We start from the raw sequence: 23694 nt of genomic DNA, 5'->3' as shown, positions 1-23694 counted from the left end.
AAAATTATACGTATTTTAACAGATTTATCAATTTTCCACATCAAGAAATAAACTAGGCTTAAAAAAAACTGCTTATGGGAACTTTTATTATGGTGCTATATGAAAAAATATTACTTATTTTGCTTATTAAGTACTGTTATTTATCCAGAAAGGGGGGAAATGTGGCCCACATAAAGAAAGCAGTTATAATCTTTCCAAATCTAATAAGATATATAAGGCTCAGAATAATGAGCCCCCCTGGAAGTTATCTGAATAGTACTCAAGCTTTGAAACGTTTACTGATGACTCAAGAATAATGTGCATCAGCTTTTACTTGGGAATCTTTTGTCGACCCATCTTAGTTATAATAGTGTCTCTCTAGTGGTATGGAATAATCTAAAGGCTTATTTTGACTGGAGGAGATACCATAATAATGTCTTTGACATCATATATATGTATATATGTCATACTGCCTACATATGGTATAGTATAGATTACAGGAAGCGATACTACCTTGCCAGCCTCACGTTTTCTTAGTCCTTTACATGCTGTGTAACCCTGCAGAACTACTTAGATTTCCCACAGGCAGACCTTAACTTACCACATCTTATTTTCACTTTATCTAGCTAGTAAATTCCTCCTGATCCTCCTATTCATTCTTTTGAGAATCAGCTCTAATCTGAAGGTTTTTCTTCCCACTTATCCTGGTCTCTGCCCTGAGGTACAGTTAAAATTCCCCATTCTTTCCACCCAGAATAACTTATCTTTAAAAAACATTTCAATTTTGTTTTATAAATATCTGTGTATGTGTATGTCCTCACCTCCTAACTTTGAATTCCTAAATTACAGGGGACAGTGTTTCATTTTTTATATCTCCCTATAGTTAGCATAAAAGTTGGTACATCGTAACCTTTGAATAAATGTTTGTGGAATGAGTGAAAATCGGACCTATTGCATTTACTTAGTTTGCTCCTACAAATCCATCATCTACAACTTGGAATCCTTTCTGAATTCCAACTACTTATTTCTAAATGTCAATTATAATTAGACTTTACTACCTAGATTTTTCAGATACAGCAAATTCAAAATCCATTCATTCGAAACAGAATTCCTTTTCTTTCTCCATACTTCTATCTACATCCTCTTTTTTTTTTTTTTTTTTTTTGGAGACAGAGTCTCGCACTGTCACCCAGGCTGGAGTGCAATTGCACGATCTCGGCTCACTGCAACCTCTGCCTCCTGGGTTCAAGTAGTTCTGCCTCAGCCTCCCCAGTAGCGGTACTACAGGCATGAGCCACCACACTCGGCTAATTTTTGTATTTTTAAGTAGAGACGGGGTTTCACCATGTTGGCCAGACTGGTCTCGAACTTCTGGCCTCAAGTGATCTGCCCACCTCAGAATCCCAAAGTACTGGGATTACTGGTGTAGGCCATCGCTCCCAGCCTACGTCCTCTATCTTGGCTCATAAAATTATAATGTATACAGATGCTCACGTTTAAAAATCTTAAGATCATCAAAAAAGACAACAGGCTACTACTTCCTTACCTGAAATCTTTTGATGGTTCCAGGATATTTATGAATTTTCAATTCATTCAATGAAATGAATGAATTGTTGCATTCAAATTCCTTTAAGTATCTCCAACAATCACTCCTCTTACCACACACAGTCTCTGGCATTAGTCTCATCCTCCACCCACTTCCCCACATTTCTCTGCTACCCTTTAATGTCACCAGATGGTTGTGAAAAACAAATAATAAACTGAGGAAAAACTGCCTTGTAAACTATAAAATTCTCTACAAATGTTAGTACTATCCTCATGTCATTGAAAACCCAGCTTCAAGTATTTCCTCTGTGAACCCTTTTTAGATATGCCATCTATGTCTCCTGAACTCAAACAGTATTTATGACTCTTCACAGTACTGAGGCAATTGAATGATTTACTCCAACAAATAAGTCTTTTTAGTAGAGTATAAACTATTAAGCATCATATTTTTAATACTTATTTCATCTTTGAATTTTCCTTTTATAATATATTCGTAGGTTTACCCCACATGTGAAAAGAAGAAAGCTCTGTGATGACTGGCAAAACCTCACTTACATTGTAAACTTTCTATAATAATATATATCAATTTTTGGTACAAATAAGAATCATGTACAAAAATATGGATACATCTTTATTTTTTAAAATTAAGTTTTACAGGTGATTCTAATGCACATCAAATGTTAAGACATGTTCTGTAACATAGTTTTCTTCTTTTGTTGGAAGGAGAGGTTTACTTTGAGAATGCATTTGAGTGATATTTCACTATTTAATAAGCATACCATGAATGCAGTTAGCAAAATTACCATGAGAATATGATCACTACATGATCATACATCTAATGAGTGTTGATAATGAATGTAATAAATGCATAAAAACATAAAAAATTTAAAATGTATTATTTAATAGACACCTCCTTATATATTTAAAAGTAACCAACATAGAGATTCAGTTTAATGGTGCTACCTAAAATGTAAAGTGGCTTTATCTTTATATTCAAAGTCCTATTGATATTTTGGGGGAAAAAGCTAAAAGATCTGCAGGATCCACTTTCATGTCTACGTAAGACTCATGTAGGATTGTACTCACTTGCAAGTGGCCCAAGAAAAACTTGATTCAGGACTATTTTTAGAAAGAGGTAATACATTTTTACAATTACTTCAAATAAACAATTTTAAAACTTTGTCCTTAAGTTTCAGAAACACCTCAGAATTCATTGTTCCTTTACACATAAACACTGGACCTAAAACTGGAACTAAATTTCTCTGTGACAGTGAACTGGTATTATCGATAGATACACCAAGTTTATTTGCAAATTAGTTAAGATTCTATAAATGGGATTTAGGATAATATTGAAAGTAACAAATTAATTACAAGAAAAAAGGTTGTAATGGAAGCAATTTCTTCCATGTTAAATTTTAAGTAACAATAAATTAGCCTCCCATGTTGAGAGTCTGCAGTTAGGACAGAGGAGAATGTAACGTATGGAAAATGAGGCCTTAAAATCCTCCTTTCCTTCAATTTTAAAATCAAATTTTATCAAAAGAGATTCAAGTGTCAGTGAACTGCCACTGAATTTTAAATTTAAGGGATCAATATACCCTATTTACCTCATCTTTGATGATTTTCATGAAAGGAAATATGACTCTCACATTAGTTGCTGTTCTTAAAAGCTGGTAGCATTGATCTACAAAAACTTGTTTTGAAGGATTAGATTTAAGCTGTAGTTTACTCCATATGAAAATCAACTCCCTGTAAATGAGGAAAAAAAGAGAATTATCAAAAATACAGTTTATTCAAATACAGACATTAGCTATCTTTCCCTGATTCTATAGTGCCCTGGCTGGAATGTATATGAGTGTAAATATGTATTACGTTCACCCCCAAGCTACTTCTGCCACCTGTATGAAACTAAAAGAAGTTGGGAGAGGAAGAAATATCAGAAATCACAAATGTACAATGGTAAGGAATGAATTCCAACAATATGTTGGCATACCTAAGCTGCCTCTAGTACTGGGTCAAAACAAATTCTAATACTAATTTGCCAATACTGATATTACTTAAAAATAATAAATTCTGGCCTTTAATTAATATTTTACTTGTAAATTTGGAAACCAATGTTGTAGACTATTTATAAAGAAATGGTTCATACTTTTCATTTTCAATTTATTAAGACATCAAAAGTTCTAAAGATTAAAACTGTAAGTATGTTATAGTATTGATTCTGAAATAGTGTGTTTCAGATATCATACTTTTAAACAGACAGGCTATGGACCATTTGAACTATTTCATATGTAGATTCTTTTCTCAAATACAGCCACTGTTATTTGATGCACAAGCCTAAGAGCAGTGGGTTTTGAGACAAAGGCAAATCATATGATAGAGCTGATATATTTCGATATCACATTTTAGCAAATTAGAATTCTTCAAAACATTTCATAAAAGTGTACAAAGCATCAAAATCTAAAAGTATTAAAATAATTAATGAAAATATTTTTTAAAAGTGATGAACATATACTTTGAGCTCAGCACATACAGGCATTAAGTCTAAGGACGGCTTGATTACCACCATGAGGGTGCACATAGTCTACTTAGACAATACAGAAAACACAAAACAGAAAATGACAGCAAGCAACATACGAGAAGTAAAACCAAAATTCCACTTCCATTTCATGCTAGCTATTTATTAAGTTTCAGTCCACTATCCCCCCTTTTTTTTGCACTCATACTCTTTTAGAATTCTCTTGAGGTTTCATACCTTCCTACCACATCTCTAGCTTTTACTGCTTTCCAGTTTTCATGCCTGGGTATTTCAATTTATATTGCTTTCCATCACCTTAACCCACTCAGAACTAATCATATTCCTGCAAAATTGATGATCTTTTCTAGATAGTCAGTGACACTAAACATTCCTCTATCCTCGTCTGGTTCTAACCTGTTTATCTTGCAGTGTCTTTACATTTCAAGTATACATTTTCTTTCAGCTGTATCACTCTTTCTCAATGTTACCCTTTTAGGCCCTTTAATTTTACACATGTATTTCTACAGTGGTTTCTAACCTGATGTTTTCAGCCTCCCTGATCACATTTCATTTAGTGTTTATGCTATAAAGTTAACAGCAATAGGAATGTGGGTTTTAGAGTTAGGAGTTTCAGGATTTGAATCTTAGGAACTCCTTACTCTCAGCTAAACTGCTTTATTTATTCTCACTTTTGTTTATACTGACTGCTGTACTTGGAAAGTACTTCATGCCTAAGATGAGCTTATCTTTCAAAGGCCTTATCAAGTATCTCTTCAGGAAAGCCTTCATGAATACCCCAAACTAAAGTGATACCTATTTCAGAAAAGATCCCTCGCCTATCATATGCTTCCTTGTTTATATTTTTTAGGTCCTACCTATTTCCCCAACCCTTAATATATTGTAAATATATACAATGACACATTGTTTAGTGGATGCAGTGGCAAGAACATGGAATTAAGAGACCTAAATCTCAATACAGCATTATACACTAGCTGGAGTGGCACACCCAGTTCAGTGAGTCACCCTTTTCTAGGAAAAGCCCTAAAACACAAAGGTAGAAGGCCAGTGGCCATGTCTCCTGTGTGACCCTCCTCTGCATTCCCCTTCAGATATTAATTCAGGGGTGGGAAAGTGATCCCAGTCAGGCTAGTCAGAATCTCTGGGATGTTCTCAACTCTAAACTATTAAGCTTGGGGTTTGCTGATGTTCCTACTGGTCTGCAGCAAGAGAGACTGAAGCCAAATGACAGAAAATAAACAGATTTTGAAAAACATTATCAATCTCAGTGTCCCTGGTAGCAGTTACCTTTGAGAACCACCTGTGGCCTTCCATGTAGCTTTCATGTAGCCCGTACTGCACCCTAAATATTGTCCTATACTAGTTAGGCACAGATGCTATCACTTGCAAACTAGTACAAATTCCAACTCCATTTCTTACTAGCTGTATGACTGTTACCTCTTTTATATACAGTTTTCTTATACATAAAGGTTGGGATTATTCCTATTCAGCATCTTTATCCAAAGAATTAAGAGAGAGAATTGAAACACCTAGATGAAATGTCTGGCATATACTTCCCCTAAATGCTGAAAGCCTGTAATATGTACATTGCAATATCCTAGTAAGTTGGCCAAGAGAAGGCTACCACTATGGAGTTTTGCTTTAAAGCAGGCAAAGCAGAAATCTTAGGATAGTGTTATGAAGCTCCATTTTGACTGGATATACAACATGGGATCTTAGGTGTTAGTTGTACAGTGGATTCTGAAGGAAAACAAAAAACAACAATGAAAAAAATCCTGAAAACCATTGATAGTCTTTTAGAAGACCAAAAGAGCAGGTTTAATGAAGCTTATACACGTCTTCTTTTATTCAATGTGTGCGTTGGAAAACACAGCACATTTCTCAGTTAACTAATACAAGACCCTATTAACTACTAATATTCCATTAAGTCATCTACTTTCTGAGGAAAACCTATATAATGAGGTCAGTTACCCTTACAATGCAGGTTTTTTTTTTTTTTTCAAACTTGACCCATTTATTTTAAGTAACTTTAATATAGCAGAGGCTGGAAGACTGCCTAAGTTTGAATCTTGGCTTCACTAATTACTAGCTGAATGGCTTGAACACAGTATTGAATGGCTTGAACACAGTATTATCTCCATAAGCTTGCTGGGTTAAATGACATATGCATATATAAAGCAAAGAATATAGGAAGCACTCAGCAAATATTTGCGGCTACTATTATTATTATTAATGATTGTGAAAGAGAAATGGGTTTAGCAACTTGCCCCATTGGCTTGGGATACAGCAAAACTGTGGATCTGGTTCTGTTCACACCGAGGGAAGACAAATGACAAGCTGACTCATAGGCAAGGCCAGGATGAAATGGACAGCACAGACTTTGGAGGCTGAAAAGAATCCTGCTCGTCAAATTACAGTGAAAATTAACTTTTAGAAGGAAGAAAAGGGACTTTAACATTCAGAAATATAGAAAAGAGGTAGAAGAAATAAGAGGCTAGGCCATCAGAACCCACACTACTTAGAAGGAAGGGACAAAAGGAAGGCTAAAGACTCCTTTCTGGTTGGGCAGCTGGAGACACTGGGCTTGTATTCTTAGAAGGTGCCTGTGGCCAGGAGCTGGAAGATAGGCATTGTAATATTTTTAAGGTCCTTCCCTAAACAGTAGAAATGGGTTACCAATAGAAGAAGAAAATAAAATGTATTTTTCTTTTCTTTTTTTTTGTGTGTGTGTGTATGTATACTTGTTTCTAGTTATTTATGAGTATATTACAATGAAAGTAATAAAGTTACCCTGTTTAAATAGTGTGATATAGCTCAGGGCAGAGAACATTCCTATTCCCATAGGAAAAGATCTATTATAACTGTCATGACTGTTTTCAGTTTCCAAATAACCACATATCAAAAAATGATAATACTTCAAAAATTACAGTTACATGCAGTGTAACATTTCAGTGAACAGCAGAATGCGTATACAACAGTGGTCACATAAGATTATAACATCATTTTTACTGTACTTTTTCTATATTTAGATATGTTTGCATAGACAAATACCATTGTGTTATAACTGCCTATAGCATTTAGTACAGTAACACTGCCATACAGGTTTGTAGCCTAGAAGCAGTAGGCTACGTCATACAGCCTAGATGTGCAGTAGGATGTACCATCTAGGTTTGTACCTCTACAATATTCACACAAGGAAATTGCCTATTGACATAATACTTAGAATATATCCCCATCATTAGGTGCTGCATAACTGTATATAAGGGCGTATGTCTGTCTTACCACTACCTCCTAATCCCTTTCTCTATTTGAAATTCCAATTTACATGGTAAAATTTTAAATAAAAATTGGCATAATCTAACTAAAGGTATATTGTAACCCCTAGAAAACAAATTTACCTGTTTCCAGATCCAGGTCTGCTACTAACTAGCTATTTGACTCTTATCTCTGAGTTTGAAGATTTTAATCTATAAAACAAGAATAGGGCCAGGCACGGTGGCTCATGCCTGTAATCCCAGCACTTTGGGAGGCTGAGGAGGGCAGATTTACTTGAGCCCAAGGAGTCTGAAACCAACCTGGGCAAAATGGTGAATCCCCGTCTCTACAAAACAAACAAAAATTATCTGGGCGTGGTCGCACACATCTGTAGTCCCAGCTACTGAGGAGGCTGAGGCAGGAAAATCACTTGAGCCCAGGAAGTTGAGGCTGCAGTGAGCTCTGATCACACCACTGTATTCTAGCCTGAGTGACAGAGTGAAACCCTGTCTCCAAAAAACAAAAACAAAAACTAACCAAGAATATTGAAGTATTATGATTTGCAGCTATATGCCTTCAAGCTATTGTTTTAAGTATTTGAGAATTTAAAAAAAGTTTATAGCCCATGATCATTTCAGAGTATTATGTTTAGCAAATGAAACCTAGTTTTCTGTTAAGAATATAATGAAACAGCAAAGTGGTAAGAGTTTTGTGTGTTTATGTGTGTATATGGGTGTACTGGAGTCGAGGAAACAGAAATTCTTAATAGCCCCTGAAGAGTGTTTTTATTTTAGGTACCTAAAAACACTCATATTACATTTTAAATTACATGATTGCTAGGTAAACCTGCTGCTTCATATATTCTAGCAACTTTTAAATGTTTTAAAACTCAGACTCCAAATTAAAATTTAATTTCAAACCATTGCTTCATTATAGCACATCCCTTTAACATTTACACTATCAGTTTAGTGGCACATTATCATTTTCTTTTTAAATTCTCTAGTTCTTAGAATCTACTATTGTTCCTTGCACAATCAATTTTTTTTAAAGTAGCTTGACATTTTCACACAATTTAAAAAACAAAGTTCAAACTGCAATTTTCTTTCTGTTGCCCATCTTACCATTTCAATTTCTTTATTTACGAACACTTACCAGATACAGTACATATCCCCATTCTGGAGCTGTGGAATAAGAAAGGATTCACAGAGTTGCAAGGCTAACATAGTTTTGCCTTCTTTTTCGGCATTACAGATGATATCAATTCCACTCTTACAATCAGTTTTCAATAAATGCTGTAAGAGGAAAAGAGAAATCAGTTCATATCATTAAAAGTATCTAAGAAGCTAGTTGCAATAAATGTTTAAACATTCAAAATAAATTACTTAGATTTCTAGTTTTCTTCTACAAAGACAATGATGACTTGTACAGAAATATTTTCATGGTTACATAGTTTCACTGTACAGCACCTACATTTCACAATGACTACTTTTAATCTCATTAATGTCCACAACCTATAGGTACATATGATCCATATTAGGAAAAGATTAATTCCTTCACCTTAAGAAACAAAATAAACATGAGCATTTTACCTCTAGTACTTTATTTTAAAGGCAAGATCATAATGCTTCTTGGGTTTTTTTTTTTTTTTTTTTTTTTTTTTTTCTCCTGGCAAGCTGTGAGCTTGTTGACTTTTATTTGACCTCTTCTCCATCACATCAAAAGTGCAATGTGAATAATACTTATTAATGAGTATATTTTATTGAGTTCATCATTTGTTAATATCAGATTTTGACTAATTCAACATGACCTTAAGTTATGGTGCCAAAAGAAAACACATCTAGATAATGTAATCCTTAAATCTTTGGCATTACTGTAAAAGGAATTTAACAACAACAGTGGGCTACTATTTTTTTTTTGTTTTTTTTTTGTTTTTTTTTGGCAGGGTTAAAATGGTAATAGGCAAAAATAGTCTCAAACAATACCTCCCGGAATAGCTGATCTTCTACAGGTGACATAAACAGACATGTGAAGAGTGCTTGATGGAAGTATAAGTCTTTACTGATTTCTGGGTGATTTATACAAGATTTAATAAGAGCCATTGCTTCGGGTATGCGTTCACAAGCAATTAGGTATCTGGCACGTAGTTCAAAGAACAGTGGATTTTCAGAACTTAAATATTTGTTCACTATATTAAAAAGAAAACAGACTCTATTACTCTCAAGAAAAGATTCTCTCAAACTTTGTTCTTTGAAACTTTACCACTAAAATATGGTTTCTAATTAGATATAACTACTTAAATAGCATTTTCCTTAGTAGGAGTTTATGTGTGAAAAGAATATTCAGTTATATGGTTGGAAAAAGGAAAATAAGAGTGACACCAAAACAGTGCTCAAGAAATATTTGTTGATTTCTTCTCAGTCTAAAAAGTAAATAACAGAAATAAAATTTTAAAAGAAAAAAATTTTTCTTCTTTCAGTTCATTAATATGTTAAAATATGTTCCAAGTAACATGGGTCTATGTCTTTTTAGTCTAAGATTACATACTTTATCTTCTCACTGCTCAATATTTTCTTTAAGATTAAAAGGCTAAATCCTAATCTGTCACATTAAAACCATGTTAGTTCATATTAATTATAGAGATGTAATCTGAATTAATGAAAAAGTTGAATCACAAGAAAAATATATTTTATTTAAAGATAAAATTAATCCAAAAGTAGTGCCAAATAGGACTGCTTATTAATATACATTTATGTACCACTAAGGATAATTACTAATTAATACTTTACACAATTTTAAAATATATGAACACCATTAGCTACATAACTTTATTTAGACCTAACAACAACCTTATGATGGGTATTATGATACTAGCTTTATAGATTGCAAAACTGAGTCTCAGAGAGGTCAAATGACTTGCCCAAGGACAAATAATTAAGTGGCAGAGCAGGAACTGGAACCCATATTTTTATGATTTTGAATCCAGAAGTATTTTAATTACTTATATTTAATCAGTAGCTTCTAAAGTGCTTACAAATGTTTTATTTTGGCTTAAAAATTTGTCTTGCAATTCTGTTTACAATATATGATACTGACTTGTATAGTTAATGCAAAGATAACTTCACTCTGGTCTTTCCCCTAATCATCACCAACTAGAGAAAAGTCATCCATATCAATGAGGCTCTAGAGCAGCTTTTCCCAAAGTGTGAGGTATGCTAGTATAGGTATCAAAGGAGTATTTATTATTTTAATGTAATTCCCAGCCTAAAAGGTCATCAGCCCTCAGACCAACCAACAACAGGTTTATTCTAGATTCTACGAGTGAAGCCTAAATCTATCCCTTAAAAGCTCAAACTTTCTTCTCCCCTGTCCTCACTTCTCTTGAAGCTCTGTCTTTGTCTAGCTTCTTCCCCTCCGGGCACATGCAGTCTTCTCATAATTTTCTTCAGTCTGTCACCCTTGCCTTTCCTGTATTTGACTCTCCATACTTCTTCATACTTCTTCAGCTGAGGAACTCAGCTTCAACTCTCTCCCTTTTCATTCTTTTTTTTCTTTTTTTTAACTCCCTTTCCAATATCCACACCTCAAACACCAGTGTCCTTTTTACCCCTTGGGTTCTTCATAACACTGTCACATATACCTTAGCCCTATCCTCCTAGTCTTGTCCCACCTCCCATCCCTTCAAAGCTCCTCCTCCACTTAACTGCATTCACAATCCACCCTAAACCTTAACCTGTGACTAACAGAAATAACCTGCTTAACAAAATCTGTGGAATGAAATGTCTTTTTCACAAAACCAAGGTCTAACTGGTTCCAGGGTTGGGAGGTCTTGTTTTTTTCCCATTGGCTGTCTCATAACTAAACTCCATTGGCTCTCTCCACATTTTTAAATGTTTTCTACACTTTTGTGCTTATTCACTGTTACTGAGCTTACACTCTACAGTTTTAGTGATTCAAAATGTTCTGAGGTTCAGTAATAATGTGGGGAACATTTTAAAAAAGAATTAACTAACAGCAGTTGACAAAGCCTCCTGCCTTGAAAGAAAAATTTGGCCTACAAAGGACCACTGTTAAATCAGATTGGACAGGAGGTAATATCAAAGAAATATGCAGGTAGTAACGGTATGAGACAAAACTTCTAATTCATGAAGTTTGGGAAATACTGCTCTAGAGTACTTGGAATTCAAATTTATTCATTCAGTTAGTCACTTATTCACTCACACATGCATCACGTGGTCATTCATTCAATCCACAAATACTTATATTAAGCATCTACTCTGTACCAAGCACTGGGCTAGCTACAGGATATGCAATAGTAGTGACAAAAATTCAGAGTTCCAGCCCTCATGAAGTTTCCTGTGTAAGGGAAGGGAGATTCCATATGCTTTCATGAAAAGCAGACTTTTTGTTTCTTAAAAAACAGAAAAAGATGTTCCTACTTAAACAGATTTTAAAAACATAACTGAAGTGACAAAAATACACTCTCTGTAAATAAGTAACATCTAGTAGATGTGTTACCACTCAGAATTTCCATTTCGAGAAATAAATGTACCGATCCGGGTGTCAGAAGTCACTTTGGGCCAGGTTAGAAAAACACTGTTCATGTGAAAATACATCACTCCCATTATTCAGTATTATAAAATGAAGAAAAATCACTATTACTGCTCTAGTTAGTAAATGAAAGTGTATTTGCTTCTCACAAATGTTGGTTTGATTTTGAATCTCCTGAAGTACCTATCTCCTGAGATGCTGGCTGAGCTTTAAGGACAGCTTGCAACACTGGATCTTCCCATGGGCCACCATCTCTAATGATTCGAGTCACCAGTTCCAGATTCACATTTCCATATCTGCGGAGGTGATTCTGGCATTCCTAGGAGAGAAAAATCATTTTGGCTCTGTGAATTTAAAGGGGTTAAAAACTAAACTTGATCATCATTGTCAGTAAAATGACTGATGGCCAGTGAGGCAGCTATTAATTATAAAAGAGAAAGGGTTACTACTGTAACCTAAGTAGGGTGTCGAAACCCCATGAACACAAATAGGCTTTAATGCCAAAGGTTATACAGCAGTATCTGTATAATTGGACTTAGAAAATCCCAAACAGGGATGACGTGTAACCTAAGGGACACATCATTTCTAGGAAAAGAACCAGGTTGCAAAAAAATGAAAAATGTTCAGTTAAATTTATATAAAGGTTCATAAAGTTCCTCTTAACAATGGCAGGCAAGAGCCTGACAGGAAAAAAAGTGGTACGGCAAGGGGTGTGGGGTGCCTGCTAAATGTACAGTCTCTCTCTGGCTGGCAGGTAGACAAAAGGTCTCCCGTCCTGATCCCAAATATATAATCTAAGTCGTGGTAGAAGGCTGGAAGATGGAGATTCTATTTCCCTTTGTTGGATAGTTAGATTTGCAGTTCTGGGATTAAAAAAATGACAGGTTAAAGAAATAAATCTATAAATAAGTAAATCCAACCTCTGCTTTAGATTTAAAATAAAGATGTATTGTTAAGTTGGGCAATAGCTGTGAATTTGTCCACACATTTTCTGGGTTTTTAAAAAAAGGTATTTGAAATGTTTTTTTCAGAGAATCTGCTTGGACTTGTAATATGAAATTTGTAACAAGTCTGTAAGCAATGAATCTTAGTTTACTGAATTTATAAATCTCATTTATTAGATTTAGATTTATAAGCTTTGTTTAGTTTGATTATGCTTTCTGATTAATTACATACTTTGTTAAATATTGTTTTTTTTTTTTTTTTTTTTTTTTTTTTTTTGAGATGGAGTCTCTCTTTGTTGCCCAGGCTGGAGTGCAGTGGCATGATCTTGGCTCACTGCAACCTCTGCCTCCTGGGTTCAAGTGATACTCCTGCCTCAGCCTCCCAAGTAGCTGGGACTACAGGCTCGTGTCACCATGCCCAGCTATTATTTGTATTTTTAGTAGAGACAGGGTTTCACCATGTTAGCCAGGATAGTCTCGATCTCTTGCCCTCGTGATCCGCCCACCTCGGCCTCCCAGAGTGCTGGGATTACAGGCATGAGCCACCGTGTCCGGCCAAGGTATTGTTTTTTAAAATGGTTCAGAGAATCGAATTTGACAATTTAAAAAGATTAACTGAATATCTAGTAAAAGTATTATTTTCAAAAATGCATAAATAGAGCTTAAAGTGTTAAGAAAAAAACTAGATGTAGAAACTGGCAATGTTAAAAAAAAAAAAGTGAGTATTGTACATTAATCAAAACACAAGCAACTGCCAGAATTCTGTGCTCACAAAATCTCTCAGATATTAAAATCTCTCAGATATTAGTAGCAGTTATAAAGTAAAGCTTCAGAATTTAAAAAACATATCTTCACAAATGTTACTTATTAGACGAATCAAGGCTACATATTCAAAGTGGCTACAAACACTTTGCTTTTATTAAACTCTCATATTCTTTCATAATTTGCTGAGATTATATAGTGATTTATATATGCCACATTGCATTCCTGGTTAAAATAGACAAGAGGTTTTACTTGTTTTATGAGAGAATAAAGTAGTAGAAGAAATCAAGCTTTAAAATAAAGAATCATTCAGTCAAGTAAAAACATCACTTGTAAATAGTCAAACGTTATGAAAATAAGTATCTTCTAAAAGGTATTTAAGGTTGGTCCCAAATTAAGCAATCAAGCAAACAAAAATCCTACAAACAATGGGCAAGTTACTTAACCTCTCTGCTCTATCAGTCAATTCCTCTGTCAAATGGATACTAAAACACCTACTTCATAGGATTGTTGTGAGGGTGAAGTAATGGTATACGGAGAGTGCTTGGAACAATGCCTAGCACCTCGGAAGCGCTCAAAAGACATTAGCTATTATTTCTTCTAGTATTTTAACAGTTTAAATAAATACTTTAGGGCATTTAATTTCCTTGGCATGAAATTAATTACTGCATTTCCACATGTCAGCATGTTAAAGCATTCATTAAATATGTGGTAAATATAAAGGTATGAATTTAACATACATAGAACATTGTAATGATTCTTCACAACAGCTTCATGGGTAAAAACAAAGATCAACTGAAACCTCCCAAGGTAAGCAAGGTAGCAAGCTCCCAAATTACTCTAGACATACAGGTTACTGCCCCAAAAATTCAACGACTGTAAGCTATCTTTTGGTCCAATCAAAGCAAAAGAAATAAGGTAACTTGGACACTAGTCCCTGAGTCATTGGTGAGCTTAGTTCTGCTGCTCAGCCATGGAACAATCCATCTTTCTAGTTGTCTAATGATAGGTGAGGCATCAGTCAGTGCTATGGGACATAGAACTGGACTTAGGACTAAGTCAAGATGTATTTCCAACTTCCTAAAGTTGGCTGAAAATAAGAAACACTTGGAGCTCTTTTTAAAAAACAGACTCCTAGGACCTAATTTTGACCTACTGAATCAGAATTTCTAGGGGAAAGCCCTGATAATTTGAATATTTAACAACTCCCACCCACAGGCAACTTTGGGACACTTTTAAAATTACACCTCCCACATTTAGTGTATACTCCCATAAATGATTACATAATGTGGGGGGGGGTGGGCAGAGTAAGATGGCCGAATAGGAACAGCTCCAGTCTCCAACTCCCAGCGCGAGCAACACAGAAGACTGGTGATTTCTGCATTTTCAACTGAGGTACTGGGGTCATCTCACTAGGGAGTGCTGGATAATCGGTGCTGGTCAGCTGCTGCAGCCCGACCAGCAAGAGCTGAAGCAGGGCAAGGCATCGCCTCACCTGGGAAGCGCAAGGGGGAAGGGAATCCCTTTTCCTAGCCAGGGGAACTGAGACACACAACACCTGGAAAATTGGGTGACTCCCACCCCAATACTGTGCTTTAAGCAAACAGGCACACCAGGAGAATATATCCCACGCCTGGCTGGGAGGGTCCCACATCCACGGAGCCTCCCTCATTGCTAACACAGCAGTCTGCAGCAATCTAACCGCAAGGCAGCAGCGAGGCTGGGGGAGGGGCGCCCGCCATTGCTGAGGCTTAAGTAGGTAAACATAGCCGCTGGGAAGCTCGAACTGGGTGGAGCTCACAGCAGCTCAAGGAAACCTGCCTGTCTCTGTAGACTCCACCTCTGGGGACAGGGCACAGCTAAACAACAACAACAACAAAAAGCAGTAGAAACCTCTGCAGACGCAAACGACTCTGTCTGACAGCTTTGAAGAGAGCAGTGGATCTCCCCACACAGAGGTTGAGATCTGAGAATGGACAGACTGCCTACTCAAGTGGGTCCCTGACCCCTGAGTAGCCTAACTGGGCGACATCCCCCACTAGGGGCAGTCTGACACCCCACACCTCACAGGGTGGAGTACCCCTGAGAGGAAGCTTCCAAAGTAAGAATCAGACAAGTACATTTGCTGTTCAGCAATATTCTATCTTCTGCAACCTCTGCAGCTGATACCCAGGCAAACAGGGTCTGGAGTGGACCTCAAGCAATCTCCAACAGACCTGCAGCTGAGGGTCCTGACTGTTAGAAGGAAAACTATCAAACAGGAAGGACACCTATACCGAAACCCCATCAGTACGTCACCATCATCAAAGACCAGAGACAGATAAAACCACAAAGACGGGGAAAAAGCAGGGCAGAAAAGCTGGAAATTCAAAAAATAAGAGCGCATCTCCCCCTGCAAAGGAGCGCAGCCCATCGCCAGCAACGGATCAAAGCTGGTCAGAGAATGACTTTGACGAGATGAGAAAAGAAGGCTTCAGTCCATCAAACTTCTCAGAGCTAAAGGAGGAAATAAGTACCCAGCGCAAAGAAACTAAAAATCTTGAAAAAAGAGTGGAAGAATTGACAGCTAGACTACTTAATGCAGAGAAGGTCAAAAACGAAATGACAGAGATGAAAACCATGACACGAGAAATACGTGACAAATGCACAAGCTTCAGTAACCGACTCGATCAACTGGAAGAAAGAGTATCAGCGACTGAGGATCAAATGAATGAAATGAAGCGAGAAGAGAAACCAAAAGAAAAAAGAAGAAAAAGAAATGAACAAAGCCTGCAAGAAGTATGGGATTATGTAAAAAGACCAAATCGACATCTGATTGGGGTGCCTGAAAGTGAGGAGGAAAATGGAACCAAGTTGGAAAACACTCTTCAGGATATCATCCAGGAGAACTTCCCCAACCTAGTAGGGCAAGCCAACATTCCAATTCAGGAAATACAGAGAACACCACAAAGATACTCCTCGAGAAGAGCAACTCCAAGACACATAATTGCCAGAGTCACCAAAGTTGAAATGAAGGAAAAAATCTTAAGGGCAGCCAGAGAGAAAGGTCGGGTTACCCACAAAGGGAAGCCCATCAGACTAACAGCAGATCTCTCGGCAGAAACTCTACAAGCCAGAAGAGAGTGGGGGCCAATATTCAACATTCTTAAAGAAAAGAATTTTCAACCCAGAATTTCATATCCAGCCAAACTAAGTTTCATAAGTGAAGGAGAAATAAAATCCTTTACAGATAAGCAAATGCTTAGAGATTTTGTCACCACCAGGCCTGCCTTACAAGAGACCCTGAAGGAAGCCCTAAACATGGAAAGGAACAACCGGTACCAGCCATTGCAAAAACATGCCAAAATGTAAAGACCATTGAGGCTAGGAAGAAACTGCATCAACTAACGAGCAAAATAACCAGTTAATATCATAATGGCAGGATCAAGTCCACACATAACAATATTAACCTTAAATGTAAATGGACTAAATGCTCCAATTAAAAGACACACTCTTCCAAGACTGAACCAGGAAGAAGTTGAATCCCTGAATAGACCAATAGCAGGCTCTGAAATTGAGGCAATAATTAATAGCCTACCAACCAAAAAAAGTCCAGGACCAGATGGATTCACAGCTGAATTCTACCAGAGGTACAAGGAGGAGCTGGTACCATTCCTTCTGAAACTATTCCAAACAATAGAAAAAGAGGGAATCCTCCCTAACTCATTCTATGAGGCCAGCATCATCCTGATACCAAAGCCTAGCAGAGACACAACAAAAAAAGAGAATTTTAGACCAATATCCCTGATGAACATCGATGCAAAAATCCTCAATAAAATACTGGCAAACCGGATTCAGCAGCACATCAAAAAGCTAATCCACCATGATCAAGTGGGCTTCATCCCTGGGATGCAAGGCTGGTTCAACATTCGCAAATCAATAAACGTAATCCAGCATATAAACAGAACCAAAGACAAGAACCACATGATTATCTCAATAGATGCAGAAAAGGCTTTTGACAAAATTCAACAGCCCTTCATGCTAAAAATGCTCAATAAATTCGGTATTGATGGAACGTACCTCAAAATAATAAGAGCTATTTATGACAAACCCACAGCTAGTATCATACTGAATGGGCAAAAACTGGAAAAATTCCCTTTGAAAACTGGCACAAGACAGGGATGCCCTCTCTCACCACTCCTATTCAACATAGTGTTGGAAGTTCTGGCTAGGGCAATCAGGCAAGAGAAAGAAATCAAGGGTATTCAGTTAGGAAAAGAAGAAGTCAAATTGTCCCTGTTTGCAGATGACATGATTGTATATTTAGAAAACCCCATCGTCTCAGCCCAAAATCTCCTTAAGCTGATAAGCAACTTCAGCAAAGTCTCAGGATACAAAATTAATGTGCAGAAATCACAAGCATTCTTAAACACCAGTAACAGACAAACAGAGAGCCAAATCAGGAATGAACTTCCATTCACAATTGCTTGAAAGAGAATAAAATACCTAGGAATCCAACTTACAAGGGATGTAAAGGACCTCTTCAAGGAGAACTACAAACCACTGCTCAGTGAAATCAAAGAGGACACAAACAAATGGAAGAACATACCATGCTCATGGATAGGAAGAATCAATATCGTGAAAATGGCCATGCTGCCCAAGGTTATTGATAGATTCAATGCCATCCCCATCAAACTACCAATGAGTTTCTTCACAGAATTGGAAAAAACTGCTTTAAAGTTCATATGGAACCAAAAAAGAGCCCGCATTGCCAAGACAATCCTAAGTCAAAAGGACAAAGCTGGAGGCGTCACGCTACCTGACTTCAAACTATACTACAAGGCTACAGTAACCAAAACAGCATGGTACCGGTACCAAAACAGAGCTATCGACCAATGGAACAGAACAGAGTCCTCAGAAATAATACCACACATCTACAGCCATCTGATCTTTGACAAACCTGAGAGAAACAAGAAATGGGGAAAGGATTCCCTATTTAATAAATGGTGCTGGGAAAATTGGCTAGCCATAAGTAGAAAGCTGAAACTGGATCCTTTCCTTACTCCTTATACGAAGATTAATTCAAGATGGATTAGAGACTTAAATGTTAGACCTAATACCATAAAAACCCTAGAAGAAAACCTAGGTAGTACCATTCAGGACATAGGCATGGGCAAGGACTTCATGTCTAAAACACCAAAAGCAACGGCAGCAAAAGCCAAAATTGACAAATGGGATCTAATTAAACTAAAGAGCTTCTGCACAGCAAAAGAAACTACCATCAGAGTGAACAGGCAACCTACAGAATGGGAGAAAATTTTTGCAATCTACTCATCTGACAAAGGGCTAATATCCAGATTCTACAAAGAACTCAAACAAATATACAAGAAAAAAACAAACAACCCCATCAAAAAGTGGGCAAAGGATATGAACAGACATTTCTCAAAAGAAGACATTCATACAGCCAACAGACACATGAAAAAATGCTCGTCATCACTCGCCATCAGAGAAATGCAAATCAAAACCACAATGAGATACCATCTCACACCAGTTAGAATGGCAATCATTAAAAAGTCAGGAAACAACAGGTGTTGGAGAGGATGTGGAGAAATAGGAACATTTTTACACTGTTGGTGGGACTGTAAACTAGTTCAACCATTATGGAAAACAGTATGGCAATTCCTCAAGGATCTAGAACTAGATGTACCATATGACCCAGCCATCCCACTACTGGGTATATACCCAAAGGATTATAAATCATGCTGCTATAAAGACACATGCACATGTATGTTTATTGTGGCACTATTCACAATAGCAAAGACTTGGAATCAACCCAAATGTCCATCTGTGACAGACTGGATTAAGAAAATGTGGCACATATACACCACGGAATACTATGCAGCCATAAAAAAGGATGAGTTTGAGTCCTTTTAGGGACATGGATGCAGCTGGAAACCATCATTCTTAGCAAACTATCACAAGAACAGAAAACCAAATACCGCATGTTCTCACTCATAGGTGGAACTGAACAATGAGATCACTTGGACTCAGGAAGGGGAACATCACACACTGGGGCCTATCATGGGGAGGGGGGAGGGGGGAGGGATTGCATTAGGTGTTATACCTGATATAAATGACGAATTGATGGGTGCTGACGAGTTGATGGGTGCAGCACACCAACATGGCACAAGTATCCATATGTAACAAACCTACATGTTATGCACATGTACCCTAGAACTTAAAGTATAATAAAAAAAATTTTTTTTAATGATTACATAATGAATTATATACTTGTACTCTTGCCGATCTTTGTTAAAAATTAGTAAACTAGCTTCCATTCCTTTTTCTAAGATAAAAATGAATTATAAATGGTGTATTTGTGGATGTACACTTCGGGGGTCAAAAATACCATATTTTGGAGAGCACTCCTATAGAGAACAGCTCAGGATAGGAAACAGGTGAAATAAAGATTTCATTCTGGTCTGTTTAAAAAGACAAAGGAAGAAAGAACAATAAGCTTACAAGTATTTTTTGGCTCCTTGTTCCTTAACTAGAATAGTGGCTTTTTTGGATGACATTCAAGGTAACACCTCCAAAGTGAATAAGGAAGCACTTAAATTACTGTAGAATTCTCAACTTCTTCTCTCCTAGGGTATATATACACATTGTATTTTTCTTTCTTTTCTTTTCTTTTTTTTTTTTTTTTTTTGAGACACAGTCTCACTGTGTCGCCCAGGCTGGAATGCAATGGTGCGACCTTGGCTCACTGCAACCTGGGCCTCACAGGTTCAAGCGTTTCTCCTGCCTCACCCTCCCGAGTAGCTGAGATTACAGGTGCCCACCACCACGCTTACCTAATTTTTGTATTATTAGTAGAGACAGGGTTTCACCATGTTGGCCAGGCTGGTATTGAACTCCTCACCTCAGGTGATCTGCCCACCTCAGTTTCCCAAAGTGCTGGGATTACAGGCATGACCCACCATACGCAGCCATACATATTGTATTTTTCTAGAATATTTACTTAAATAATAAATTGTGCCTCTATCTTAATCCTTTATTAAGTCATCAGTCTATTATTATTGATACCCACATTACACTGTGCTAAATATAATCCCCTTAATTACTTCCATTCAACTTTGTGTCTTTGCCAAAGGTGGAGAGAAAATACAACTCCCTCACTTCTTTCAGAGTCCATTTCTTAATGTTTTACTCCAAAAGGAAGATTTCTTTTCCCTGAACTGGTTGCCATTTTGGAGAAGGCACCTACAACATGTGTCTGTGAAGCTATAGATCAGTGTTCTGGCCATTCTACATAACTGGTCTGGATCCATCAGCAGTTTATCATAGGATGAAAGTCTTACTACTTTAATCTCAAATTTAAGGACTTCTGAACTTACCTACCTACTCATTCACCTATTGCACATCATGAATCCTTTTTTTCAGTCTGGTCTCTCTCACATTTCCCAAAATTCACCTTGTCTTTTCTTACCTAGGCCATTTCTTATGTCATTCTCCTACAACGTCCATAAACGTATCTAAATCCTATCTTTACACAATCCCACTTTCCCCAAGAGGCTTCTACTAGCTACCTTAATCCATAATAAACTTAATTTCTTCTCCTGCCATATTGAACATTTGTGCTACATTATTATGTAAGAGGAAGGCCTTGCATTACTCTCTTAAGTGTTGACATCTTCTTAGGTGGTTAAAAGTTTTTTCAAACAGAGACAAGAAAGGAAAGATGTGCCAGAGAAGATACAGTCCCAATAATAAATAACTTTTTAATCAAAATAGGGTTTTATAGAAATCTGTGTAAATGGAAGCACTATGGAGTCTGAATGAAGATTCCAGAATAAAGCTACAGACCACCACGTATCCAATTCACTCATAAGCAAGTTACTGCAGCAAATTAAGACAAAAATGTAAAAGGTCTTCAATATGGTTAATATTATAAAAACATAATCTTTGAATTACAGTAGTCTTTGTAATACTTTGAAATGAGATGAGAATAATCATAAATCTTATTACACGTTCATTGGTTATCTCATAGCAAAGCATTTCATAAAGTTATAAAATTTAAGGATGTTATGCATTTTTCTTTTACAAAAAGGCAATCATGTTTAATTTGCCATTCTTTTTTTATGGTAGGTTCCTGAGGAATATTTACCTAGTATTTTCAAAAATTAATCATTCTGAGCTTGCCCATATAAAATAAAGGCGACAGTTGTAACAATGAAAGAAGTTACTGTTTTTCAATACAAAGTTTTTACAAAGAAAATATTTTAAAATGAACGTTTGGAAGTATTTGCATTTATTACATGATTGCTGTTGCCAAAAATCAGTATGTCACCTATAATGCTTCTATTATGCCATTAAAAAACTTAAGAATTTTCTGTTGAAAAAATTTTCAACTGGAGCATTTTAATGAGTTTTTAATTCATTGGTAAAAGTGGTCAGAATTAAAGAAAACATGGATTGACTTTAGGAATACAACTTTGGTAGTCCAATTTTGCATAATTCACGGAAGGCATTTTAAACTGAGCATCACGATTCAGAAAAGAAAATTTTCCTTTTTTTAATTTTGCTCATCTTTGTTTGGATTTATTATTTATTTAACTTTAAACTCTGGGATACATGTGCTGAACATGCAGGTTTGTTACATAGGAATACATGTACTGTGGATTTTCTGCACCTATCAACCCATCATCTAGGTTTTAAGCACCATATGCATTAGGTACTTGTCCTAATGCTCAGACAAGAAATTTTCTATCAAAAATATCCTTTTAACTTATGACCAAACATCAAAGTAAAATGAACCTAACATCTGACTTCGAATTACTGTATCACTGTGATACAGTAATTTTGAAAATGTTTCAAAAATACACCATAATCACACTACTGTCACTGACTTTATACTGTTGAATTTAAAACATTATTTTAGTTTTACACTTTTTAAATGTACTTTTGTTTTATAACGTATATAGTATGAGTACATGTGCGTAAGTAATATATGCATAAAGGGGATATGTGCTTAAACTGTATTTTAAAAACTATATGGTATATCAGAAGTCTGGAGACCCTTGTCTTAGGTGGTATTTTTTTTTGTATTTGTGTTTGAGGCTGAATATAAAACTCATGTTTGTCTTCTATTGATTATCATGTCAGTTTTCTTCATCATCTCCTGATTGATTTGTTTGTTCCTTGTCATTTCTACAATTACCATTCTAGTCTAGGCCTTTGTTGACTACCACTCAGATCACCAAAGTGAAGTTTCTTCATCCCTCCCCATCCCTAATAAGGCAGTCTTTAGAAGGTTTTAAAATCTTAGACAATAAAGCTCTCAAGATAGCAGTATAAATAAAACATTTAAACCTGTTCTTTAGCCATATACATTACTGTAAACATATGAGTATATCTTTATAATAGATTAGGGAATATGGCATAGAAAGAATTCGAATGCTGGGTTGAGAGTAAGACTTAGGCCCTCATTCTGCTTCTATAAACCTCAACTCTGGTGGGGCTTAATTTTCTGATATGTTAAATAAGGGAATTGGATTAATAATTTTTAAGATGACTGTCAGTCTCAAAATTATAAAAATGTATGAATGCCTATAAGTTAAATGATTTGATTTTTTAAAATAAGTAGAATTATGTATTTCCTGAGCTATTGAAGTATATCCTTTTTGGGACTCTGGAGTTGTCCCTTCTTTGCAATTTCACTTACATTCATGGAAGATATTATGAACTCAACCTTGGCAAAAATGTACAGATCCTTTAAGAAAAAAATTTTTTAAACAAGATATCTTTCCAGTTAACTGATGATAACTGAGGTATTTATCCTCTTTAGTCATCTTTACTTAGAACATCTGTAACAGAGAACTGTTTTGCTAGCAGGTAAATAAGTCTCTGTCAAATCCTTCATGCCCAAACAAAGGGAGAAGGAGAAAGTTTACATGTACTACAGTTTAATTTGGTAGATCATGGCCTATGAGAGAGTAAATAGGAAGCTTCAGTGAAAGACAACGACACCTCTCTTATGAGATTTTCTGACCTCTGTGTAATGGGGCTGGCTGCATTTAGTTTGGGCCATACCCTCATTCTCTCAATGGAAAGAATGCTCTCATGAAAAGCCATATATATATACAC

General features: G+C 36.2%; 1 protein-coding gene across 8 annotated transcripts in view; it reads right to left on the bottom strand.

Annotated features, from left to right (window-relative positions):
• Positions 1-23694, bottom strand: part of ZNF654 (zinc finger protein 654) — an 87577-nt gene that overhangs the window by 6337 nt on the left and 57546 nt on the right. For 4 of the 8 annotated variants that reach the window (XM_030939759.1, XM_030939762.1, XM_030939784.1 and 1 more), the window contains 4 exons: positions 12047-12182; positions 9298-9500; positions 8468-8607; positions 3132-3273 (listed from right to left, as the gene is read on the bottom strand). In XM_030939759.1, coding sequence (XP_030795619.1) covers positions 3132-3273; positions 8468-8607; positions 9298-9500; positions 12047-12182 — 621 coding nt within the window. The remainder of the gene's footprint in view (positions 1-3131; positions 3274-8467; positions 8608-9297; positions 9501-12046; positions 12183-23694) is intronic. The other 4 variants (XM_030939791.1, XM_010374100.2, XM_030939769.1 and 1 more) reach the window with 2 other exon arrangements.

This window comes from Rhinopithecus roxellana, chromosome 1 (genome assembly GCF_007565055.1).
Source record: "Rhinopithecus roxellana isolate Shanxi Qingling chromosome 1, ASM756505v1, whole genome shotgun sequence".
NCBI classification, from domain to species: Eukaryota; Metazoa; Chordata; class Mammalia; order Primates; family Cercopithecidae; genus Rhinopithecus; species Rhinopithecus roxellana.
This window is presented reverse-complemented; position numbering and strand designations above follow the sequence as displayed.